Raw genomic sequence first — 23956 nt, 5'->3', positions numbered from 1 at the left:
CTCACTCTCCACACCCTCGCGCGTCCGCCGTCCGTGGAAACGCGCGAAAGCGCCGGTTATCTGCAATGTCTTACATCCCGCTTTCTTATTTCTCTCGTATCATAACTTTTCGTACTATACGGTCTTCCGTGCCGCGGAATAGCGGATTACACGGGAGTGAGCCGGGGCACCCTGCCTCATGGCTCATGTTCGCCTCTCGTTCCACCAACCCTCCCCCGCGCCCTTCGTCCACCTCCGTATCCCCCGGTCCTCGTGCACATGGCACGCGGTATCGCGGCGGATCCGCTCGGGCGCAGACGCGCGGCCGACCGCGGGGCGGCCGTTGCGCGTTCCTAGCACCGTCGTGCAACCGCCGGCTGTGGAGGAACGCTCGTCGTCCGAGGCTCGACACTCGTGCGCCGACCGCGACCGCGAACGCGCCACGTCCCGGGATCCTCTCCACACGCTTCTCCGGCGAAACGCTTCGCAGAAACGCGCGCGGTGCAGCCTCCGCGCGGCGGGACGTGCGGACATCGAGAGTTTTTCGCTCCCCTCGGTGGTGCCCCGAGTGTGCCCTGCAGCAGGTGCAGCCTCTCGTGCGGCCTGAAACGATCACGCGACACGCAGAACTTGGTCGACACCCCCGACACGCGGGAAATGTTTTTGGTGTTGTAATCGTGTCGACACGCGCGCGGCCGAGGCTGAAAGTCCGCTCGATGCTGGAGAAGACATATTGGTATTCTGTCTGAGAATGTTGATTGTCTCTTAGACGTTTTCGCCGGAGCGCGAAAACTGCTTGATGTATCGATTGTCATTTCTGTTCCTGACGCTGTCGCCTTCAGTTTATCATCAAGGCATTATTATTTTTCAGTTCTCGCATTGTCACCGCTTTGAAATTGCTTTTTGGATTACTTTGCAAATATCATCAGTAAAGTTTGCCCAGCGTACATATTATTGCTCTGTCGAAATAATCGAAACGAGAGAGAGTTTCCATGTATAGTTTCACACTGTATATAGATTTTAATTACGCGAGTTGCATGGTTGTTGCACCAAACGGCACTAATGTATTTAGGAAATCACTCGCGACTTCGTTGCACGTGTTACGTTAGTGGGATGTCCAATAGTTTGATTACTGTTTCATTTAGAGGCGCTGTCGGTGTTACATATTACGGCGAGATGTTTATTGATAATGTAACCAGGACATTATCGATATAAATTTCTCTGTTAATTACTGGCTCATCAATAAATTGCGGATCGAGGGTTGTGTGTTAGAAAATTTAGTATAGGAATTTAATATAGGGTACAGCGAGGTAATTTGAATAGTGCAGGGATAATTTGGATAGTAGTAAGCATTTGCAAGAATTTCAGAAAAATAAAAAATTTTAAGTTATATCATTATATCATTTCATTATATCAATGTCTGATATAATAATAGAATGTATCATAAAATCTCTTATTTTTCTGAAATTCTTGCAAATGCTTACTACTATCCAAATTATCCCACTATTCAAATTACCCCTTCTGTACCCTATGTTACATCTATCTGCTATATCTCTCTTAATTTTTTACAACTAATACTTTTACATTTGTACCTATAGAGTTTTTTCCGAGCCAAGTTCAGCAGTAACGTCCCCGACTCGGAGGCTTCGAGTCTTAGAAACTTAAAATCTCATAATCTTAGACTGCCTCGTAATTAAAGCTCTATAGCCGCCGCGGCGGAAGAGTCAACTGCGAGGTTGAACGAAGAAATCGTTATCGTTATATTTGTACAAAGGCTGTCAGTATATATAGTGGCACAAATAGAACCGGTATACAACTCAATGTATATTTGTCCCGTATATTTGCTTTTGCGACGTTGCGCTTTAACATCGAAATGCAGATAGGCATACGCTATCAAGAAATGAAATCGCTATTACGTTATAAACCTCGCCGGGTCCGTTTGCCGTACTAGATTTATATCATCAAGATTTATTCGCAGTCCGACCGGAAGATTAAGTCGCACAATGCGAAAACTTAATCCCTCCGAAGTAGTGGATTTTCCGGGCAAATGGTATTGCAATTAATTACAAAAATTAATTACGAGAAGCCCAGAGGCAACCACGTGCGTATTTTACAAAGTTAATTCGCGGCTCTTGTAATTTATCTTTCTCATTGACGAAATATTTTTCTTACTTATTGATATATTGATTATATACGAAAAGTGGAATTTATGAAACGCGCGTTTCGTTCGCAATCTCTCGGAAGTTGGACGGAGTGGTAAACTATTGCGATACTTCGACTTTGTCGAAGGAATTTTATCCATTCGGAAATGGTCGAAATAACAACAACAATGAAAAAAAAAGGGAACGCGTAACGGGACGCTTTGAGAGAGATCTCATCTGACGAAGCGGACTTCAAAACGCCTGTTCGCAACGCGGCTACAACTCTGTGACTCGGCTCCGCCTCGGAGGCGCATTGTAATTGAGGGAAGCCACTTCGATGTGGGAGTGCGCGCTCTTGTTTGCAAGTTATAAACGCTCCTTCCTAACTTCCCGGTCTCGCAGATTTCGATGTTTACGGTCGCGTAAGTTGCATAAAGGACGAAAGAGCGTATTTCCCCTCCCCCTCCCCCTGTCCCTCGTCGTCTGCGCCGCCGCGTTCGCAAATATCGCTTCCGATAGCACGAGCAGCCTCAATAGGTGCCTGGAAGCGTAGAAACGATACCCAGAAAATTAGGACAGCCTTTAGACGTTTTCAATATCTGATTGTAGGGAGCATCAAAGAAAGCTTTTCTTTTGCTTGCGGAACGAATAGCGACAACGCGCATTATATAGAACATCTGAAAAAGTCAGCTAGTACGACACGTGCGGCGTATTAATTTTCTGTATGTAATGTGTAATTTATGCATTATATCTTTGAGCTCTCTCTCTCTCTCTCTCTCTCTCTCTCTCTCTCTCTCTCTCTCTCTCTCTTTCTCTCTCTCTCAGTGTTCTTGTAGATTCAATTGTTATGAATATTTATCAAAATCGCGCTCGATTTTAGTCTAACGAGAGAATTTCGCCGCTATCTCTTTAATTTAGACTTCAAATGATCTGTTTTACTTTCTACTTCACAATATTCTTCCAGGAAAAAATAATGTCTTCATTCTAGACGTTAAAATAGAATTTTAGACATCAGCATTTTTTAATCTAAAGTTTGAAATAATGTTTTCTCTGACGTTCACTGTAGATTGTTTACAATTCCTGGAATTTAGGATGAAATTTTGTTTATAATTCTGTGTGTTGTGAACTGTGAAAAACATTTAAAAAATCAGAAATATGCACATATATCAAATATTTATTAAAGTTCACGGTATATCAAATCTAAACAGAATTCCTCAAATCTGACACGAATTACATAGATCGCGTGAAGTTTTGCAAATATGTTATTACTTAATATGTATGTTATTTGTATTTTGATGTATAATATGGATATAAAATTCATAAGTATGCTGCGCAGCATGTAAAACATGTAACCGATCGGGCAGAATATGAAATGAAGATCCGCTGTCACTTATGCGATGCACAGGTATGCACTTATGGATCTCTTTTTGCAGCAGAGAAATTTGCAGTTCTAATTAGCGAAGTTGCCTAAAACGGCGGAGCTCTCCAATGCAGGGAAATTCTTCTGTACATAACTTCGGAAAATAGCACATCTACTTTTTTCCCCGCACGAACTTTTGTACCGCTTAAAAATGCGCTGTTTAGCGTATTACACAGTACGCCGTGTAATTGAATTCGGCAGAGGCTGCCTCTGCTGCGTCGTCAGAGAACAAGTTTGTCGAATCCACTTGTACGTGTAAATCGGATTTGACGTCGGTTGTGACGCAAAGTAATTCACGAAACTAATTTATTAGGACGCTCGCGTTTGATCCAGTGGCGTCACGAATAAGCAAATTTTCCGCGGATCTTCCCTCCGCTCGGTTTTACGCGGTGGTAAATGACACGCGCTCTCTGCCCTGTCGGCGCTTACTTGACAAATTCGGAACCCACCTCCGGGGATGCCGTGGGCGAACGGGCCGAAAGTCGTTCGAGTGGAGATCAAAGACCGCGTGCGTTTTGCTTTAGCCGATTTTTCGATTGGATTTTTAACGGAAGCAGTCGAAATTCGCCGCACAGAGTCTGCCGTGCAGAGCTGTGCGCTACTCTGTTCGAAATGTACACTTTGAAATAAAAGAAAATAGTTTTTTGACATTTAACACAGAAACTGTTATTCGACCTTTATTTCGTTTTTCCAAGCAATATTGCGCGGTTATTGATGTGAAAAGGTCGCGGGAGTATAGCGCAGAACGTTCGCCCGCGCCTAAAGCTTACTTGCAGATTGGTATGCAAATCAAGTAAATTGAACGAAGGGACGAGAGAGGAATCCAGGGTGAATCCTTGACATTTCGAAATTCATTTAATTAACAACAATTTAATGATTTATCGAAGAACCTCGGTATACAACAATATATTAATTAGTGATATTCTCGAAATTGATGTTACTTGCATTTCTGTATAACATATTTCTTCGATGTTTCACCGGGAGATATTAATTTTCCTTAATACGGCTATTTTTTACTTCTCCCCCCCGCGTTCGCCTTTTAGAGAGTCCTTTTTTCTCCCCCTGCATTTAACGTAATGTCGAGCATCACGATGTTTTGTTAGGAACACGCGCAACCACGTTCCTTCTATTGATAAAACGCGATGGTAAAGCAAGCATGATGGATGAATAGGTGATGTATGCCTCGACAAATGTGTATTCCGAACTAACATCGCGAGAGCGTCGAGATCGAACGAAAATGTCGAGATATGTACACGGGGAAGATTCATTCGCTCTCTAACGTTTATTCGACAACCTCGATGTTGCCGACGATAAGAGAACTCCGTCATGGGCGAAGTTTGCCTATCTGTAATGGAAAGTTTTCTTCGCGGCCGATTTTTTTTTCTGTTCGGAGGCTGCGGAAAAACTTTTTTTACGATCCTTTTACGGGCGCTCTAAATGTTAATGCGTTTCGCTCCCTCGAAATAGGAGGGGGAAAAAAAATAGAAACTTATCCCCAGCTGCAACCGCCCTGCTGTGTTGCGGGCATTAAACGATAATAATTTTCCGATATCCGCGTCAGACTTTATTTTTATACCTTTATTTTTCACAATCCCCGATTCATCCTCCCGCGAGAGGAAATTATAGACCAATTACGGATCGCGGCGTTACTATTTAATACAAATGACGTCGTAAATTTGCGCCCGTGGCGCGTTTTAGCGTTGCCGCGTATCTTGGAACCAAGAGAGAGGCCAAGAAGCAATTTAGATTCGTTACGCCCGCATTGTTATCGAGATCAATCATATCGGGATTGCGATTTGTTTATCTGGCGCATGGATCGTCGCGACTCAGATAAAGGGAAAATTAAACGAGAGTGGATGGCGACGCTATGATCTCGTAAAGCTATTACGCTTCCGTCGCGGCTCGTTCGTCTAATGACGGGTTGCGGTAAGGATGTTACTTCGCAAAGACATAGCTAGTGCATGATGTGAGTGGCCCTACATGCGCCAAGTAATGTGAAACGCGTCGACACCGAAGCTTCAGCATCGTACATGACACCTCGAGGAACGACACGTGTGCAATGACGCGGGGCGGCATCACGTTCCCCGACATGCCTCCCCGACGATATAAATTTAATATCGTCGCACTCTCGTCGTTAAATTCGATCGCGAGTACCTTTGCATATTTTCTCCGTATACAACCTAATAACCTTCGTCTTCGAAAAATAATACATTTCTTCGGTATATAGCGGTAATCACATACCCGGACTCGAATGAATGGAAAATCCGCCTTTTTTTTTACTTTTTTTATATTCGCATTGATTATTACAACGCGTATAAATTATTACAAATTATTACAAATTTCGCAAGTACATTCTAGTTATTTAAAATCTTACTATTATAGCTATATAATAAAACTGTATTACAAATTTATAATTAACAAATTATTAATTAATTATATATAATTAAATTATTAATTATTTGTAATTAAATTATATAACTATAGTTTTATCATTATTATGTATAACTACAGTTATTATGTAATTATTAGTTATTTAAAAATTGCTTGTCGCTGTAAATTGTTTCAGCCATTCCGATCAACTGTATCGTTCTTTTCGCTTCTTTCAAAGATCCTCCATTCTTTTACAGATGCATTCTGATTTTGTAATAGAAGCTCATTCGACGATGCATGCGCGGTTGATCACGCGGTTGATTGCTCGTTATCTCTCTCGACGTATTGCCCAGTATGGCAGTTAAAACAATCGCGGGCCTATGTCGAAAGGTAATGAAACGCGTTTCGGCGCGACCGTGAATGTAATTGGGTCGAAGATGAAGATTCATAATCGGACACGTGTAATCGAGTAATACGTGTGCAATGTGTGCGCGTATATACGTCTGACGCAAAGGGCCGGTCTCCATTCGAGCTGCAATTTCGGGTGGCATCTGTACATCAACGTGTTTGTGCCGTGCCCGCACTAACTAATCAACGTTGTTAATTGGCGCCGCGCACGTCCCGTCCGCTCGCCGGTGATGCGCGAGTGAATCGCGCGCACAGAAATCCGCCGATTAATACAATGTGACGACAACGGGAGAATCCGTTGTCTCGTTGATGGGTAGAAACGAGCGATTGTTCGTGCCCGATCGAGACTACCCACGAGTATGCTCCAGAACTCATTCATGCGAAAGAGCTCTCCATTGTCATTCAATAGAGGGGCGAGGGGGGGGAGAGGATAGTTTTAGCATTTTAAAAACCAGGCTGCATCTCACCGTTACCCGTATATCCCTTTTTTTATCGCTCCCACATTTTTCTTTGTCCGTATGTAAATACGCGTGCTCACCTCCATTTATTTTCGACGTCCACGCGCGCGGAAAGTTTTTAACATCTCGTCGATATTCGAAAAAACGCGAATAGACAAAATCATTATTCTTCTTCTTGTATTATTACATTGAACTCTTTGCTTATACATTTTAACTTTTCCAAATCATTTCACGTGAATGAGCAAAACAATCAAGTATTTCATTCTCAACTCTACCTACATAAATCGACTGGCCCAACACGAATCAAAGAATTTTTACTGCTTGGAAAAATTTATAGAAATCTCCAAAATACCTACAGTTTGTTAGATTATTTAATCGCATGCAAATTCGAATGCTTGAAAAATTATACGACGGGCTACCGCAACGCAGTAGGTATGTCTTTGCCAACTTGACATAAGAGCGTAAAGCGTTAAATGTATATTTTTCAATGTGTATATTTAATAGAATTTTAATCTGCTGCACGTCCGTATATTTAATATTGAAGGTCACGTAAATGTGTGTTTGCGGAAACTACAGTCGGGCTTGATTAGGTAAGCCTGGTCTTTTCCAATCAATCCGGTGTAAGCTCGCGCTAATTTGACGACGCACCTTGTATCGTTCGTCGCGTTACGACACTGCTGACGCTTGCTGTGCTCCGTTAGCTTCAACCGAAATCAATTAAAGTGACGAGAAGTAATCACGAGAGGATACATCCGTTACAGGGACCAGTCGTCGTCGCCGTCGCAAGTAAGACTCGATGCGCCACGAGCAAGTCCCGCATTGTCGTCGGAGGGATTCACCGACGGGTGCCTGCAATTATCCCACGCGTTAGCGCGACCCGTTAATTAAGCCGCTCGAATCAGCAGCGGAGGGCCGCTGCTAATTAACGCCGACGTCACTCTCGCCTGTTACCCCGCTTCTCCTCCCCCCCTTCTCAATCGTGGGGGATCACCTCGATCAGCGACCGACGCGGATTTAACGAGAGGCCATTTGGCGCATCGGTGACGGCCACCTTCCCTTTCTTGCGCCCTGTCCGTCCTCTCTTCTCGTCGAAGATGGTGCGCGTCGCCCGATGAAGGTGGGACCGCGCGACGAGGCGTCGCGGCGCCGTGACAATGCGGAAATATGAGACTCTCCGCGCCGACCGGATCTCACCGTCGTCGTCTTCGTCGGCAGTGCGCTCGCACCGATGCGACTTGCAACGGTCGCCGACGCGTACGTCCGACGTCCATTGAGGAAAAATGGGTGCCAATCAATCGACCCGGAGCGCGCCCACCCCCGGAGAAGAAGGTAATATCCCGCGTCTCTCTCGCTCGCGACGAGGAGAGCGCGCGAATCTTTTATGAGCCTCGGGCACGTTACGCGGAAACGGCTATTAAGGATTGGCTCTCTCGGTTACATATACGTAGGCACACTCATACGCCCGTACATTGCGGTCGAATCTGATATATTATGAAGTAACGGGAAAGAATGAGCGCGTAGCTTTTCCGACTTCCAAGCACGACTTCGAGAAGGGATGATTTAGCTCCCTATTCTCTCTCAGTTGTCTCGTAACTTGAGAAACGCCTATTTTTTTCTATTCACTACGAAGGACAGTATACAAAGTAACATGTCGCTTTCAAGGCTACCAGTAGAGCTATTTTCTTTTTTTTTTATTGCAATTTAATTGAACTTCTTACGAGCATTTACCTAAATTTAACTGACTGAAAAATTAATATTAACGCTAGAGGTAGCATGCAGTCCGCTGATCGAGATACGAGGGCAATTGACTAGAAGTTGATGGATTATAATAGTTACATAACAAAGATAAAAAAAAGACACGTTGAACGTAAATTACCTTTCGCAGACCTTGACTCCGATTGAGGCAAATTACCTTTTTTATAGCGTGAATTAAAATTACATCCTTGAACTATATTTATTATACCACGACATTATTAAATATGTAGATATTAGTGGACATGCCATCCCACGTTATGACGCTCCGCTTGGTATCGTCTAATTCGCATAACTTGGATTCTTGCTCGAACGGATACGCATCGACAACTTGCATCGTTTCACGGGAGATCACCTTATTCTGTCACGTTTATACCTCGCTGGGATCGTACAAGCCCTCTCGCGATATCTCGCAAATTACGCGATACGGCGCGACGTCGCGTGGAAATGCTCGCCTACGACTCGATTACAGAATATCGAGCTGTTGCTCCGGGGCTATTAATAAATCTTTTCTGCCGGTTGTATCGACGGTCCCACGGACATTTAATTTCGCCTGTGGAAAAATCCAATATTCAATCCCATTGTAATTAAATTCCTGGAAAAAGAGGTGCCGTCCCCTCCGATTCTTCCTCCGCATGATTCCTTTTAACTCCTGTGACGAATACTGCAGAAAATAAAGATTTTACCTTTTCGCAGCTGACAAGCCGGTCCGTATATAACTATTTAAATAATAACTTGCGAAATCTCACTTCTATTTTTAATTTATTTATATTTTATTACGGAATTCTATTTAAATTTTACACAATTTTGTTGTGCATCCGACCTTTCTTGTTATATATAAAAATGTACTTACTACATAAATATAATTTACTTCCCTCTACCGTTTTATTACATTTTCTAGCCCCCTTAAAGCTTCCTTAATATTAAATTAATAATAAACTGGCAAAGAACCCCATTCTTACCTTTGCAACAGGACCCCCCAGGGATCCTTTGCACGGCTCTGCTTATTACTTCAAAATTGATTAACTTTATCGTGGCGAGACTTCCACGCAAGTTGAATCTGGGAAAGATCAAGCTCAAAATTCACGAGTTGCTAGGTGCCTCTCTCCGGTGATGTGGTTTGGCTATTTCGGGGAGACCGGAACTGCGTGTTCGTGCAATATAAACTGTGTGTCTATGTATTCACTGAGATCGATCCCTGCCAGGATTTCGCAGTTTATGCATGCCTTCGATGCTGCAGTTTGCAAACAGTTTCAAATTTTTTTCGCGGAAGCGATATAGATAGATTTCAAATACACCCCTGTTAAAACCGAGGTTTCCGCTTTCCCTGAAGGGGGTATTGTGTGTATGTAGTTTAATTAACGCATTACATGGTATAGTTTAATTAACGCATTATACACATTCGCGAGTTGCTATCTGGCAAGATACGGCAAGATACCTTTATGTTTCGCACATATATGTTTATATATAAAAAGGGATCGAGCACTGGCAATTTGAAAATTGCCTCATTGACAAAAATTGCTAGTGCTGACGGAGAGTCAATCCCGATTAGCGTCGAGTTCAACGTATTGCAGAAACGGGAAAAATACGTTGCATGTCGCGGGAACCGTTACGATTATTCATCTCGATTGCGCATTCAATAGCGCGGGTCGGTCAATGCACTACCCGCTCGCCCTTTAAATTCGCCATTTCGCATCGTCTCAATTGACTCGCATTTCTGTTTGTTGCAGTGAATTTCGATCATTTTCAAATCCTACGCGCCATTGGGAAAGGCAGCTTCGGCAAGGTACGTCGTTGCGTTATTTCCGAGCCGGATCGCAACGGAGCATTTACACGGGGTATCGTTACAAAGCGAGCCGAGCGTTCCCGCGGCTTCCCGCCTGCGAGTTCGACGATTTTCAGAATCGGTCGGAGATTGCGGTCGGAGATTGCGGTTTTCCCCGTGCCGTTTATCCCGGCAGGAATCGCCACTGTCGTTGTTGTACCCTTTCGCGTTTGTATACGCGGTAACAGTCGCGCCGCTGTTCTCCGCTGCAGGTTCTCGCTAATATACATCGAGCCGCGAAGTAATTTACACGTCGCTTCGCCACCCGCGCGGAAAGCCCGTTGATGTTTTGCGAATGAGAATGGGACTTTTGTCTTTTTATTATTAACGCAATCCGCGCCACCAGCTTAATTTCGAGTCGATCGCGCGAATCGTACACGGTCCATTAGCTGCGCGCCGAACGCGCGTTTATAACGCAAATATATATTATTTGAAGAACGGCACGTGGACCAACAGTGGCGCGTGTTCATTCGGTCCCCGGTGTAATGTTAGAACGTAGCGAGCGCGCGAATTGCATTTATGCCGCTGTAAAATGCGTTACGCTCTCGATCGTAAAAAGAGTGCGTTCCTCGCCGCTTTTATATCTATCCGGTAAGGTCACTACGAAAATTCCGAAACTCGTTTCCTACTGCACTTTTTATGGGGGTACTAAGTACACGCGACGTTTCCCCCGTTCTTAAATAATCATTAAAATAGAGAATTAAATCTTTATAATTAACGATCCCGTTCTACTGTCGTTCGCGGCTTAAAATTGTTTTCGGTTTATTTCAAACTTTTTTGCCGAGACGATTTCCTTCGAATAACACGCGATAATTAAGATAATACAAAGCGATATAAAAGCAGAGTAGAGTAAACATCAACGCTACATTTTACCGCAAATTATCGAGATAAGTAAACAAAGACATTTTACTGTCCCTGCTTCGTTATTATTCTGCAGGCGAATTAAGTATTCCGCGAATATTGGATTTGCTAACTCTCGAGAAAACTTGCAGACAACTACCAGACCAAACGCGTTTTAGCGCGGAGGGCACGAATGTACAGGGCGCAATTAAGTTTCGATGCAATTTCTGCACCGACAGGTCTGCATCGTGCAAAAACGTGACAGTATGGACATGTACGCCATGAAGTACGTACATAAAAACGAATGCGCGGAACGAGGCGCCCTGAAGAACGTGGCGAGGGAGGTGGAGATCCTGTCAAAGTTGGAGCATCCTTGCTTGGTGAATTTATGGTTCAGCTTCCAAGGTAAATCGTTTTTCTTTTCTCGAGAAATCGATCGCACCCGAGTCATTTTTTTAGATCCCGTGGGAATCGCATAAAATATACACAGGTGTTCCAGAGGACTTGGAAAAAACTTTTTCATGAATCCTCTATTAACTCTACCGTTCCATCTCTTTTTCACTTAACGATTTGAGAAACGTTGATACCATCATTTGATATTTTCGCTGAGAAAGGAATTAACTTCAATCTGACCGAAAAATCATAAAAATTAAGAATCAATTTTTTAAAATAAAAAATTAACACCAAATTACTCGAAAAATTTGTAGATAAAACTAAACGCTATAGAAAACGGATGTGTAATATACGTAGATATTGCATTTTTATAATTATTTAATAATTATTTTAATTATTTAATTTTTTAATGAATGCTAGAATTATAATATTTCGTTGTGAATTAAACGTATAACTATCGGTTTTTTTTTATTATTATTAATAAAGGGCGCGATAATTAACACGGAAGACAATTATCCGACGAATTTAAAATTGCTAGAAATGATCGTGGAAATAGAAGCGTTTGCGGAGTTAATAAATTTAGGTATTTATAAACGAGACAGAAGAGTTTTTTGAACATTATAAACCGATTTTTATTAAACATTTCTCTCAATGCTTTTCGATTTAATATTTTTATAATTAAATTCCGAATATTTATTCGAAATTGCACTTTTAAGTTTTAATTTACTAATTATTTTATTAATGTTACAATATTCATTTTTTTGCTACGATATTTTTTTCTTTTTTGCTGAAATCGAACAGATAATATTTCCACATGTGCACGTTAAACTTTACAGTCTCAATGAATTTCACCCTTTTATTTTATTTAAAGCAAAAAGAGCAGATATCACAGAAGTGCGAAACGGTACTCACGTTATCACGCGAAACCACGGGCACGACGTCTCTTTTCCAGGTTTTTTTATCCGGTCGACAAACGCGCATTAAAGGATTACGCTTATCTCGTAAAAACACACAGCACTTTATTGAAAGAAGTCGAGTCCTCTCGACGTCGGGTATACGGACGGTGCAAATATTTATGCAAAAACGAGCAATTGCTCGTGGTTCGCAGTTGCCGTGAAGACTTTAATGAGAGTGTTCGTCACTCCATCAGCTCTCTCTAGGTGGGTCAAATATTAAACACTCTAGAACGAGATGCGTATGTGGCGTGCAAAACCGAAACTACGTTATTGAATCTTTTTTGCCGTCGCGGTTTTGATGGATCGGCCGCGGATTAAATTTTTAGATAACGGATGAGTGCTACTAAAAGAATCACCGATGGGAGGATTCTCCACGTGCAAAACCGATGTTCATTAAACAATTAGAAGCAAGTAGAAGAACTAACTGCACCTCGCGAAAATGAGAAAAAAATATGTCTTGCATTCGATACCTTTGCTACCTTCCGGACATTAATTATTTATTTTAATGCTGAAATATAATTACGCAGTTTCGCAATTTGATACATAATACAATTATAAATGATAATAATGATTTATTTTATAAATAAGGTATAAATTTTGAGAGATTTCTGGAACATCTGGTATGCATAAAATTATATGTATTATATATAGAGATATCTTGTATATAGATAGACATTTAATACGGTGCGACAATTAGCAGATTGCAGTCTCCATGTTCGAACAGCTTGTGTCTATAGAATAATGCAGTTAAAAGTTTCCTCATATTGAACCATTGAGCTTTCTATTTCCATTCGTTTCATTCGAAAGATATCGTTCTGCGTCACATTTAACAATATATGAGAATATGGATTATATGAGACAACCTGACAGGCACGTGGACAGAAATTGAACGTAGCGTTTCATTTTAAACAGAAGCTTCGTGTTCTCTGATCTCTTAATCGCTCTCAATGTAATTCTTTCGCGTTTTTTAACTTTACCTCGACGGAAGAACGTCGACAAAGCCGAGAATGTACTTGTTATATAAATATATAACGCTATCAAATAAAGAAACAGCAAATTGTGTATGACAATCTGGTAAAGGTAGCTGGTGAGCGAAGTTGCGGTGATTTCGCGTAAATGTAAATTACTTGATGAGAATTTATTCGACAGCTGCACCGATTAACGACATTATACGGGCACCAGGGAAATTACCGTAGGATACGGTAATTTCCATCGTTCAAACGTTTTTAACAGATGCGTCATAAAACTCGCGCGTGCGGTTTCACGGCGGCTCTATATTTACCGAAGAATATCGCTCATATTGCGCATTGTTCGGAATCGGTTTTACCGCTCGTATACGTGAAATATCAGGACAATAACGGCGTCTGCCGAACTCAGGGCTCAACTAGTACTACTGGGTCAATATTGATCGGTCAACCGTTCGACGAACCACACGCGTCGCTTTCATCTCGCGAATGTGCGTGAAACGTGATGAAAAAGAGCGACCTTGGGAGAGGGGGAGGGAGACACGTAGGAAGAGAGGATCGCCTGCTACGGTCGTTCCGGTGTTCTGTTGCAGACGAGGAGGACCTCTTCATGGTGTCGGATCTCCTTTTGGGTGGCGATCTGAGATACCACATCCAGCAGGACGTTGTGTTCAGCGAGAAGAGCGTCGTGCTGTTCGTGGCCGAGATCGCGTTGGCGCTCGATTATCTGCAGACCCACAGGATCATCCATCGGGATATCAAGCCGGACAATATACTGCTGGACGAGGAGGGTGAGTCGATGATCTCTCCTCCGTTCGTCGAATGATCTCTCGAACCCTTACCTTCAACCACGCCAGCTGCAGTCGATCGTGTTCGCGCGAGAGTAATATACGGATAAAGATAATTAATTTCGTCTATAGAGAACTTAATCCGAGTGGATTTTCTCTCCTAAAAAGAAGCTCCTTTTCCCACTACGAATCTCGAAAAAAGGAAAAACACTCGAAAATCCAACAGCGACGTTTTACATCGTCGTTTTACATATGAGTAATGAAGCTCAATGCACTAAACGCCTCTTATCAACTTTATATGGATTTAGGTAATTTAGAGAATTAACTCGTAAATTGTTTGTTTTATTCTCCGAAAGTTCCGCATGTGTGTGTGTGTCCGTGCATTTGCATTTATCACATCAGAGGCATTATCATACGAGTGCTTTTAACTATTAAAATTAATTATTAAGATCAATAAACTGCGATTTAATTATGATATCGCGTAAAATCGATGTCCATTAAATAAAGCCTTGTACGGTTTATTGTTGAATTTTAGCGACGAGGAAGGATCGTGTGTCGCGCGAAAGAGTTTAAGAGCACGACGTAATCTCTGCGCGGCGGACAAATCGCGGTCGACGCATCCCCCGCCCCCGGCGGATTTCGAGCCACGGCTTTAACAATGGCCACCTGATCCCGAGTTTCATTTAACACAATGCGAAAGTCGTACTTCGATGTAAACACGGGATGAGACATTCGAGTAACCGCGTCTGCGGTAGATGTGGAACCGGTAAATAAACTTTGAACTTTGAATATGATCACGGTAGTTCTCGTATGCGCGCTTTATACAAATCGGACGAAGGGGCAAAATATATGTCGCACGAAAGAGAAAGAGAGATTTCTGAAAAAGAATTAAAGAATAAATTTATTTTGTCGTTCGCAATATATCTACCACACGGAAAAAAAATTACTGTTGCCGCAACATAATAATTGTGATAATTTTCGCCCATCAATTAAAAAGGATTATAAGAATTAAAATACTACACGGAGAAAAAAAATTTGTTGAAAAACGCGAAATTTGTTTTACCTTACCAAAATATTTAGTCCGATGCGTTTAACTAAACATTACCACGATGACACAAAATAACTTGTTACTATTATAAACAAAATATTATTTTTTACTAAACTATTTTGTTTCAATAAAAATTTATCGTATTTAACTCAACCGTCCGATCAAAAATACTATTATCCCCATCAGTATCGTTTAGTCAGTTTGATACTTGGAATTTGAACAAATATATTACTTGGATAACTAAATATGCAAACATCCATAGCAATTTTTTCCGTGTATGTTTTTATATTTTCGAAATCGTTGAAATTAGTCGGAATCGTGCGCACGTTTGCAGGAGCGCTCTTCTTGTTGTGTGTGTATGTGTGCAATAATTTTCCCCGCAATAATACCGCACGGTAATTTTCTCCGAGACAATTCGTGTTTAATTTATATTGTGGGAGCCTCGTCGTGTGCGAGTTCGATGCGTCGCAAATCTCGAAATAGCTGTCATTAAGCTTCCGCCCGACACCGACGTGCTCTCGTTTGCATATCAAGCGCCGATCCCGAGGCCACCGTCTCGATGTCGCCGCAGACAAACGTTTCTAATCGCGCCCGTGATTCGGTTACTCCGAAGCGCCGACCAAATTATTATTCGAGCGGATGAATCTCGCGCGACGAATGAGATTACCCGCGAATTCACGCGGGCGAATCGCTGCGAGGAGGCAATCGGCGGGCTTTAGCGCGGGGATTAATCGGCGGCTGCGTTCGCGCGCCCATTCATCCGCTCCCGTTCCCCGAATCCCGTGAGATTAATATATATCCCTGAATGTGTGGATTTAGCAGATTGTGCAGGCGATACAAGATGCCGCGGCTGTACGCATGCAAGCGCGGAAATTGCCTGCATGCGAGAAACGCCGCGGCTGCGACGTCGTGTGCTAATTGCAACGGACGTGGTATTCGCTTCGTATAAGCAGATGAGTTAATATGTTGCCGCTCTTCCATCATCGATGAAGGATTTTCTATTATGCGGAGTCTCGTGAAATTACAATCTTAAAGTATTATCTCTCGAAACTGGAACTTCGAAAACTCCTCGACGGCGCACGGAAGTTTCATTTCCGATAATATCGTTTGTTAGGAAGCTACTACTCCCTCTCCTTCCCCCTTCGAGGGAACAAAGATTTCGAGGATCCTTCAAGATCTCAATGCGGCTCTCGTGGAATCTTGTAATAAAATAAACGGGGGAAGATCTTATATTATGTACTTTTTACCGGGTATTGATACTCTCTCGCGTATCTTCGGTACTTCGCTCTCGTTTCTCGAGATTCTTGAGAACGGCAGGCGAAGCGCGACGAAGTAGCGTCTTCTTTTCCGCTTTATCAATGCGGAGAATGTCGCCCCTCATCCTCGCTCCGACGACGCTCCTCTCCGAGGAGCCGAGGATCGCGAAATTATCGGTGACGCTTTTTCCGCCTTGCTTGTCCCGGCGATATCGATTTATTGTCAAAATATTAAAGACTACGCCAGAGGGGCTGCAACCGCGGGGATGGAAAAGCCGAGCAAATCTCGAGAGCTACGCTAAATAATGCAGACGGCGCCTCGTGTTCTCGAGATTCTCGGCTCCTCGGATTTACGCGCGTTTGCTAGTTCGGGCGAAACGAATAAATGCAAACAAACCAACAGCGAGAGCAGGATCAAGATTTGAAGATATAGGATCCGCATGGCGGATCCTAATCTATTGCCGCGATCGAAGGCGCTCGCCTTCACTATTGAGCATCCGCGAAAATTCTGTTAGCATAAACGTTAGGAAATGATATATTCGGTTACGTCCGCGCGATTGCCTTATCGATTTTCCGCCAAACGGGAAAATTAAGCTCGAGGCGGTAACGACAGCGAACAACAATACATGGATACAATATACCGCCTTCGACGTCGCGGAAACTACGAGATAGAGAGAGAGAGAGAGAGAGAGAGAGAGAGAGAGAGAGAGAGAGAGAGGATGCGGGGATGACGAAACGAAAAGGGTTATGCGTGCTCACGTGCTGAAGGTCGGATCCGCTTTAATAGAAAGATCGACGGGAGGATGCGATGGGAGAAGGGAGGGAGGAAACTTGTTTCGTCGGGAAGTGCCTCGGAAACGCGAGAAGCAGGCGCACGTATGTATACACTCGCTCACAGAAAGGTTGCAACACTTTTTTTTTTAATCGTTTTCGGAACACAGTCTATTCACCGAGCGATTGGTTCCTACCAATGGATATAACCAATTATGTTCAATCGCCCACAAGCAAAACTGCATTCCAAAATCCATCAAAATAAAAAGTGTTGCAACCTTTCTGTGAGCGAATGTACATACACGATCCACGAGAAGAAGGGGAACGGGAATGCAGGTGGAGGTCGCGAGGAAGGGGGTTGTCTTAATTTCCTCCTGCACCTGGCCGACGGCTGTTTGAATCCCGAGATTGCCTCTGCATTATTTAAAATTACGCACACCGGTGCTCTTATCACCCGGCTTTCGTCTCCCATCTAGTGTGCCGCCTAGGACCCATTCAGCCAGAGAAAGTATTGCCCGGGGGACACCGGGCAATGCAAAATACAGCTGGTTCCGTGTGTGGATTCAGGCTGGACGTTACACCAAACGGCGAAACGGATCTCTCAGTCCTCTCGATTCGATCCAATTCGATCTATAATACGTGGGAGGAAAGATCGACATTGAAAAATTAATTTCGATCGAAAGTGAAAAGTGTCTCCTTAGAAATTCGCAAGGGAGTTCTTGAAAGTCCCTTGTGCGCAAGTTAAATAATTGCCCGAAAGAAAAACCATTACGAATATAAATCTCTTCTCTCCGCGCCAGTCCCTCCGGAGTCTCTCTTTAAGTCTCTCTCTTTAAAGGTCAGGTCGCTCGCTCGCTCGCTCGCTCGTAATTCCATTGTCGTAATATCATTAAAAATCATTGTAATCCGGAATAATTGCATAGTTGAGGAAGTTAAGGAAGCGAGGTAATTTAGCATAATACGGCGGAATGAGGCGCAGTTAAGAACCACGGAGGGCCGAGCGGCAGTCCGATCAGGTCTAGCTGACTTGCGCGTGGAACTTCGACGTCCTCTTCCGGGGAGGGAAAACCGCGTAGAAACTACTTTCATTAAAGTCCTAAGCGTGACTACAATGGCGAGCGTAAAATTGGCGAGGGTATGATACTCCGCCTCCCTCTCTCTCGCTTCCGTCCGCATTCCGTTTGCGGATCCGCGATGCGCGGCCGTCGCAATTTGTCCCGTTAATTTTACCTTAGACGCGACTTCGCGCACACGCGAGATCGCGAGACGTCAGTAAGGGAGGGGGGAGGCAATTTAGCAGATTGAAGCCGTCAAACATTTCGTGAGCGGGCTGAAGTTAAGGGTGGGGTCTCTAATCTATTTTGAATATGCACGAGTCGGTGAGTTTCGCGCGAGATCTGACGAAGGGTTACCTCCTACATTATTCACGAACAAGTTGTTTAAATAATATGTCATCTGTTTTTCATTTCCGTATAGACGGCTGTCGATACCAAAACTGAGCGGTGAACGTAATAGGTCTCGATTATTTCCATCGGAAATTGTTATCGAAAGCCGCGCTTTTAAAAGTGGCTCTGAAATAAACGTTTAATTTTAGAATGTACGCTTTAGTTAAATCAAATGGCTAATATAACTTTCGCTCGCTTAAAAAAAAACGCAGTTATACGCTTTAAAAGGATTGCTAATTTTTTACGTTAATTTTTACAAATCGATTGAGAAATTGATTTAGAAAAAGTTTGAGCACATATAATTGTTCGCGGAATAGAATTTCCGATCGGAATTATTTCGTTTTCCCTAGAAAACGCAATAGAAATCTAGGAAATAATTGAATAATTCCGATTGAAATCCATTCCGAAACAACTTCATAATATGTACCTAGAATCAAATCCCAGCGTTTCTTATTTCTATCGACCGCCCGAGTAAAACGGATCGCGAACTAACGTCAAATAACATTGACAAAATAAATCGTGACTGATCGAAAATGATTTTTAATAATTATTTTGCAGCTATTTTGACGTTTTGATGTCGTCATGACCATTTATTCTGCTTGAACGGCGGGCAAATGAATGATAAACGATCGCTTCGATGAAAAGATTCTTTCCGCAAGGAGGTCGTCAATTTTTATAACCCTTTGTGTACAAAGGTGGGAAGCTATTCTTCCCGATGTATACGCAAACTATGTGTCTAGCACTAAAGCACGGAACCCGGCCACAATGGAGGGATTGTGTGTTATTGCAATGTGCAGCGGCGTCGGAGTTTATTCTCTCTCTGTCTCTCTTTCTCTCTCTCTTTCTTCAGTTCGTAGCTCGATCCACATTGCGGTCGACGCGATGTTTAGAAAATGGCAACGGATAAATATTGCGGGAGTAGCGTGTGGCACACGCGAGAGAGCCTCGAACCATACCGCGTTGGAAAACCAATATCGCGCGCGCGTGTGTGGGATATGTGTTGCTTGCGTGTGTGTATCCACCCCTTAATAGTCCTCTGATGACCCATAGATACAGCTGTGCGGTGGTGTAGTTAGGGTTTGTTAAACGTTCATCCCGCAAGAAACATCTAAAGATCGCGAGCGCTGCACACGTGTATTATTCACACGTGTTAATTATACCTGCGCATCTTTTTATAATATTCCGAGCGGGAACCCTAGAAAAAATATTATACCTTTACCGCCTCTGTAATTCAGAACCGTAAACTGTAAACTCTTAAGTCGCCAATAAACGCGTCGCAAGGTCGGGCAGTTAAATTTTGCCAATACTCGACGTTGAACGCCGGCATTACGTTGTGACGCAAAGAAGAATTTAATATTATCGAGCACGCTCACGCGGATCTTGTTATACATTTGTATTCATTCACGTAACAATAGATATTCTAAATTTGTATTACGGATTTGATTGACGGTGTCACCTTCTAATATTAATCGGCAGTCGTTACGTGTATTGCTGTCTCTCTCGTGATGCTTGAGAGAGATGCTGCCAGGCGGTTAAATAATTCATTTGTTTAATCATTAACTTAATGATAACAGACTACAAAAGATAATTTGCTTGTCTAGGCCACGCCCATGTGACAGACTTCAACATCGCGACCGTACTCGAAGACGGGCAGTTGGCGACTTCGATGTCTGGAACGAAACCGTACATAGGTATGCGTGAATTAAAAAATAGTCACACATTCGTGACTTTTTACCTTCTTCTGCATAATTATTTTTTAATTATTTGAATTCTCGTACTTCTTTGATATTTAACTCCGATGCTCTAATCTTTATTTTTAAAAAACTTACATATATTTAATTAATTTCAAAACATATTTAATATATCTTTTTCCATCTCATATTTAATTATTTACTCATTTATGCGCGCACATTTCTTGCTGTATTTAATACAAACGCACGCGCCGATTTCGTAATTTATAATTGCGGTCAACTTTATTATCCTCATAAATTTCTTTTCGTAAAGTTAACTTTTTATTCGCCTCGTACGGGGCTCTTGCTCTACGAAGGGAAGATTCGCGATCTTTATAAGTGAAAGCTATATCTTGTCGATAAGATATCGCGTGATATCGAGCGAGACTCATGGCAAAAGAAAAAGGATCACATTCCAAAAAAGAAGAACGACCTCTCTTCGTTTCCATATACATCATTTCAAATCCGTCTTTTATGTTCCGCTTTAAACTCGAAGCCGCTCTCGCGAATAACGTGACCGGTACGCTTTCTTGCATTTCTTCTTTTTAACGCGGATCAGCCCCGGAGATTTACATGTGCTCGTGCGAGGAATACGGTGTCCCCGGCTACGGATTCGCCGTCGACTGGTGGAGCCTGGGAATCCTCGCCTGGGAGACCCTAGCCATGGAGAGGCCGTATCCACTTCACTCCACAACGTCCAACAGGGAGGCTCTGAGGATCTTGAAGGTAAGGCATGACAGTGTGACAAAAAAAAAAGAAAAAAAAACCAACAATGAACACCCACGTGAGAGGAAAATAGTGCGTCGCACACTTTTCATCTCCGCCTCCAGCCTTTGTCTGAAGTTACGCTGTACAACCGAATTCTTCCGGACCGTGTATGTACCCATTCTTGGGTAACACGTGCGCGTTATTCTGTTAATTAAGGTTGCATCATGTCCCGGCTGTCACGTTAATTAAGGACTTGTCATGAGCGCCGCGCCGTTGGCACGACACGTGCCACTGCACGTATAGCGTTCGCCGGTTCTGCCCCGCACGTTTGTTGGCTTGCGCAAACACGAGCATTTTAACTGTCTTGCGACACTCGAGTTCGGAATGATTCCGAAAGTAAACGTACAGCGAATGTGCGACGTGAAGCATTATGCATTTCGGTATACAAAATCTTGGAATTATATTCGTGAGATCATGAGGATCCAGGTGTTCTTTACTTCGATATAATCAGGATTATCAATCTTATCGAACTAATTCTCTTAATAATTTTATTTTAGAAAATATGTTTTTTTGAGACATTTATAGTCTTACTGCCTCCAATTTTCATTATAAATTTCTCGATTATTCGTATTTTTGCCACGAGAAGGAACCCGGACGACGCGAATACCTCGTTTTTCAGGAGGAAAGGTCGACATTCACGCATTGGAGCCCGTCGATACGCGATCTCCTGGACCGCCTGCTAACTCTCGCGCCGAGCGCCCGAGTGTCGTGCTTGAAAGAACTGAAACAGGCGAGCGCGATGAAGGTTCTGGACTTCGACAAGGTGCTGAACAAGCAGATAAAGCCCAGCTTCACCCCGTCGAAGGATCACCTGAATTGCGATCCCACCTTCGAGCTCGAGGAAATGATAATCGAGACGAAACCCCTGCACAAGAAGAAGAAACGCCTGGCTAAACAGAGGTTGGTCGCATGAACATCGTTCTCCTAAAATCGATTTAGTGAAGATTTCGCGGATCGAAACGGTAATAGGGGGTTTCCACACAATCATTGAAAATGGGTATTTTATTTATTTTTAATGCTACACCCACAACTATCTCTTTTTGATTGCGGTACCTAATTTTATAAAAATGATAATGGAATGGGGATATTTTAAAAATATTAGAGATTTTTGAAAAATTTAAACATATATCTATAATTATAGAGTATTTAAAAAATTCCTAAAAGTTACGTCTATATATTTTTTTACACATCTTACCGTTTAATTGCTGAAAACCAATTTATTAGCTTTGTAAGGTTGTTTCATCCCTTAAATCTCAAAATGCGTATGAATTGATGAATGTATGAAATGATGAAGAAATATTGTCTCTTAAATTTTCGTGTTTAATAATATATTTTAGCAGAGATTCAACTCTGACAATTCCGGACAGTTGTAACATGTCTCTTGTCATTTCCCCTAAAAAAGAAAATTCTTCTTTTACATTAATATCTTTTTTTTTCCTTCTATCGTGACAGAATTACGTCGAAATTATTGCATCACGTACAGTACAACGTGATCCCGTCCTTAGCGACTGTTACGATCCCGAACATCTTGAGATTCACGTATTTCGCCCGCGGTCCTGCATATTACCGAGGTAATTAATATGCTAATTGTCGAAGCAATATCTCGACATCCCGTTGCAGGTCGCTCAGGGTCGAACACTCGGCGGAGGACGCCAGTGGGTTCGTCGAGGGGGCTGGATCGAGCGTAGACACGCGGAGATTAGCTTACATCCCGGAATACCGGGTGTACAATCGCGAGCGTGAGATCGAGAGACAGGAGAGGGAGAAGAAAGAGAAACAATGGGAGGAGGAACTGAACACTGCCATGAAGGGTGCCGAAGAAAGACTCAAGTATAAAAAAAAAAATTCCTCGGGATTACCGATATATATTTTTCTCCGTCTTTTCTTTCCCTTCATCGCGATCCGTCCATCGGTATTTATCGCTGAAGATTAATACTGTAAATCGAATAATCCTCCGTTTTATTTGTCGCATATATCTTAGTGGTCTCAACTCCCGCGAGTAATCACGAATCCCGAGTTGAGACCGCGCCACCGTGTACGTTAATCTACCCCGAGCGGTTGCTACACGCGTCTTTCCCTCCCCCAGCGCTCGCACGTAGCGATATATCCGTATGTCGGAACCCTTTGATTACAGAACAAAGCAGCAACATCTGCCGGCCCAGCGAACCGGAAACCGACTGAGCGTCTCGACGACGAACGTCAAAGCGCGCATAAGCGCGTCGCCGAGGCAAGGTCGCCGTGCGAGCGCCGCGACGTCCTCGGACATCGACTTCATCGACGCGAGTCCGGAGCCTAGCACATCTTAGATAACACCTTGAGCGCGATATATTCGACGTAGCCTATATCTGCGACCTGTAGACCACCTTCAATCCTATAGTCGCAAATGCGCACCGAATCCCGACGGATCCTATCGCACTTATCGTAAGAGGAAGTGTCCCTTTCAATTATATTTCCCACGTTAAAATTTAAGATAAGAAAAGGAATTTAAGTAAGAGGAAGAATTCCATTGTAGATGAAGTTTTTATACTCTTCTTGAAAAGATGACGACATATATATATATATATATATATATGTCGTCACTTTGCTCTTATTTTTTTATCTATCGCTTGTGGGGCGATTTATCTTTAATGCCCATCCCCTACG

General features: G+C 42.9%; 2 protein-coding genes across 2 annotated transcripts in view; one reads left to right on the top strand and one right to left on the bottom strand.

Moving 5' to 3' along the window:
- The window catches only part of LOC105453042 (protein Star), a 47784-nt gene that overhangs the window by 18126 nt on the left and 5702 nt on the right, over positions 1-23956 (bottom strand). The gene's annotated exons all lie outside the window — the stretch shown is intronic.
- LOC105453043 (serine/threonine-protein kinase 32B) lies at positions 397-23873 on the top strand. Its single transcript, XM_011694701.1, has 10 exons — positions 397-715; positions 7538-8105; positions 10259-10314; positions 11433-11598; positions 14101-14298; positions 20417-20506; positions 21105-21271; positions 21933-22213; positions 22934-23143; positions 23448-23873. Exons 2-10 carry the CDS (start codon positions 8057-8059, stop codon positions 23617-23619), a joined length of 1389 nt encoding a protein of 462 aa, XP_011693003.1. The 5' UTR covers positions 397-715; positions 7538-8056; the 3' UTR covers positions 23620-23873.

The sequence above is a fragment of the Wasmannia auropunctata genome, unplaced genomic scaffold, assembly GCF_000956235.1.
Source record: "Wasmannia auropunctata unplaced genomic scaffold, wasmannia.A_1.0 LD336022.1, whole genome shotgun sequence".
NCBI classification, from domain to species: Eukaryota; Metazoa; Arthropoda; class Insecta; order Hymenoptera; family Formicidae; genus Wasmannia; species Wasmannia auropunctata.
The sequence above is the reverse complement of the archived record's forward strand: the minus strand, read 5'-3'. Positions and strand labels throughout refer to the sequence as shown.

Bases quoted from the DNA above. Each gene is read 5' to 3' on its own strand.
- LOC105453043 (XM_011694701.1), top strand. From the start codon at position 8,057: ATGGGTGCCAATCAATCGACCCGGAGCGCGCCCACCCCCGGAGAAGAA. The intron at 22,214-22,933 runs GTTGGTCGCATG...ATCCCGTTGCAG, and splicing joins AAACGCCTGGCTAAACAGAG to GTCGCTCAGGGTCGAACACT. The intron at 23,144-23,447 runs GTATAAAAAAAA...CTTTGATTACAG, and splicing joins GGTGCCGAAGAAAGACTCAA to AACAAAGCAGCAACATCTGC.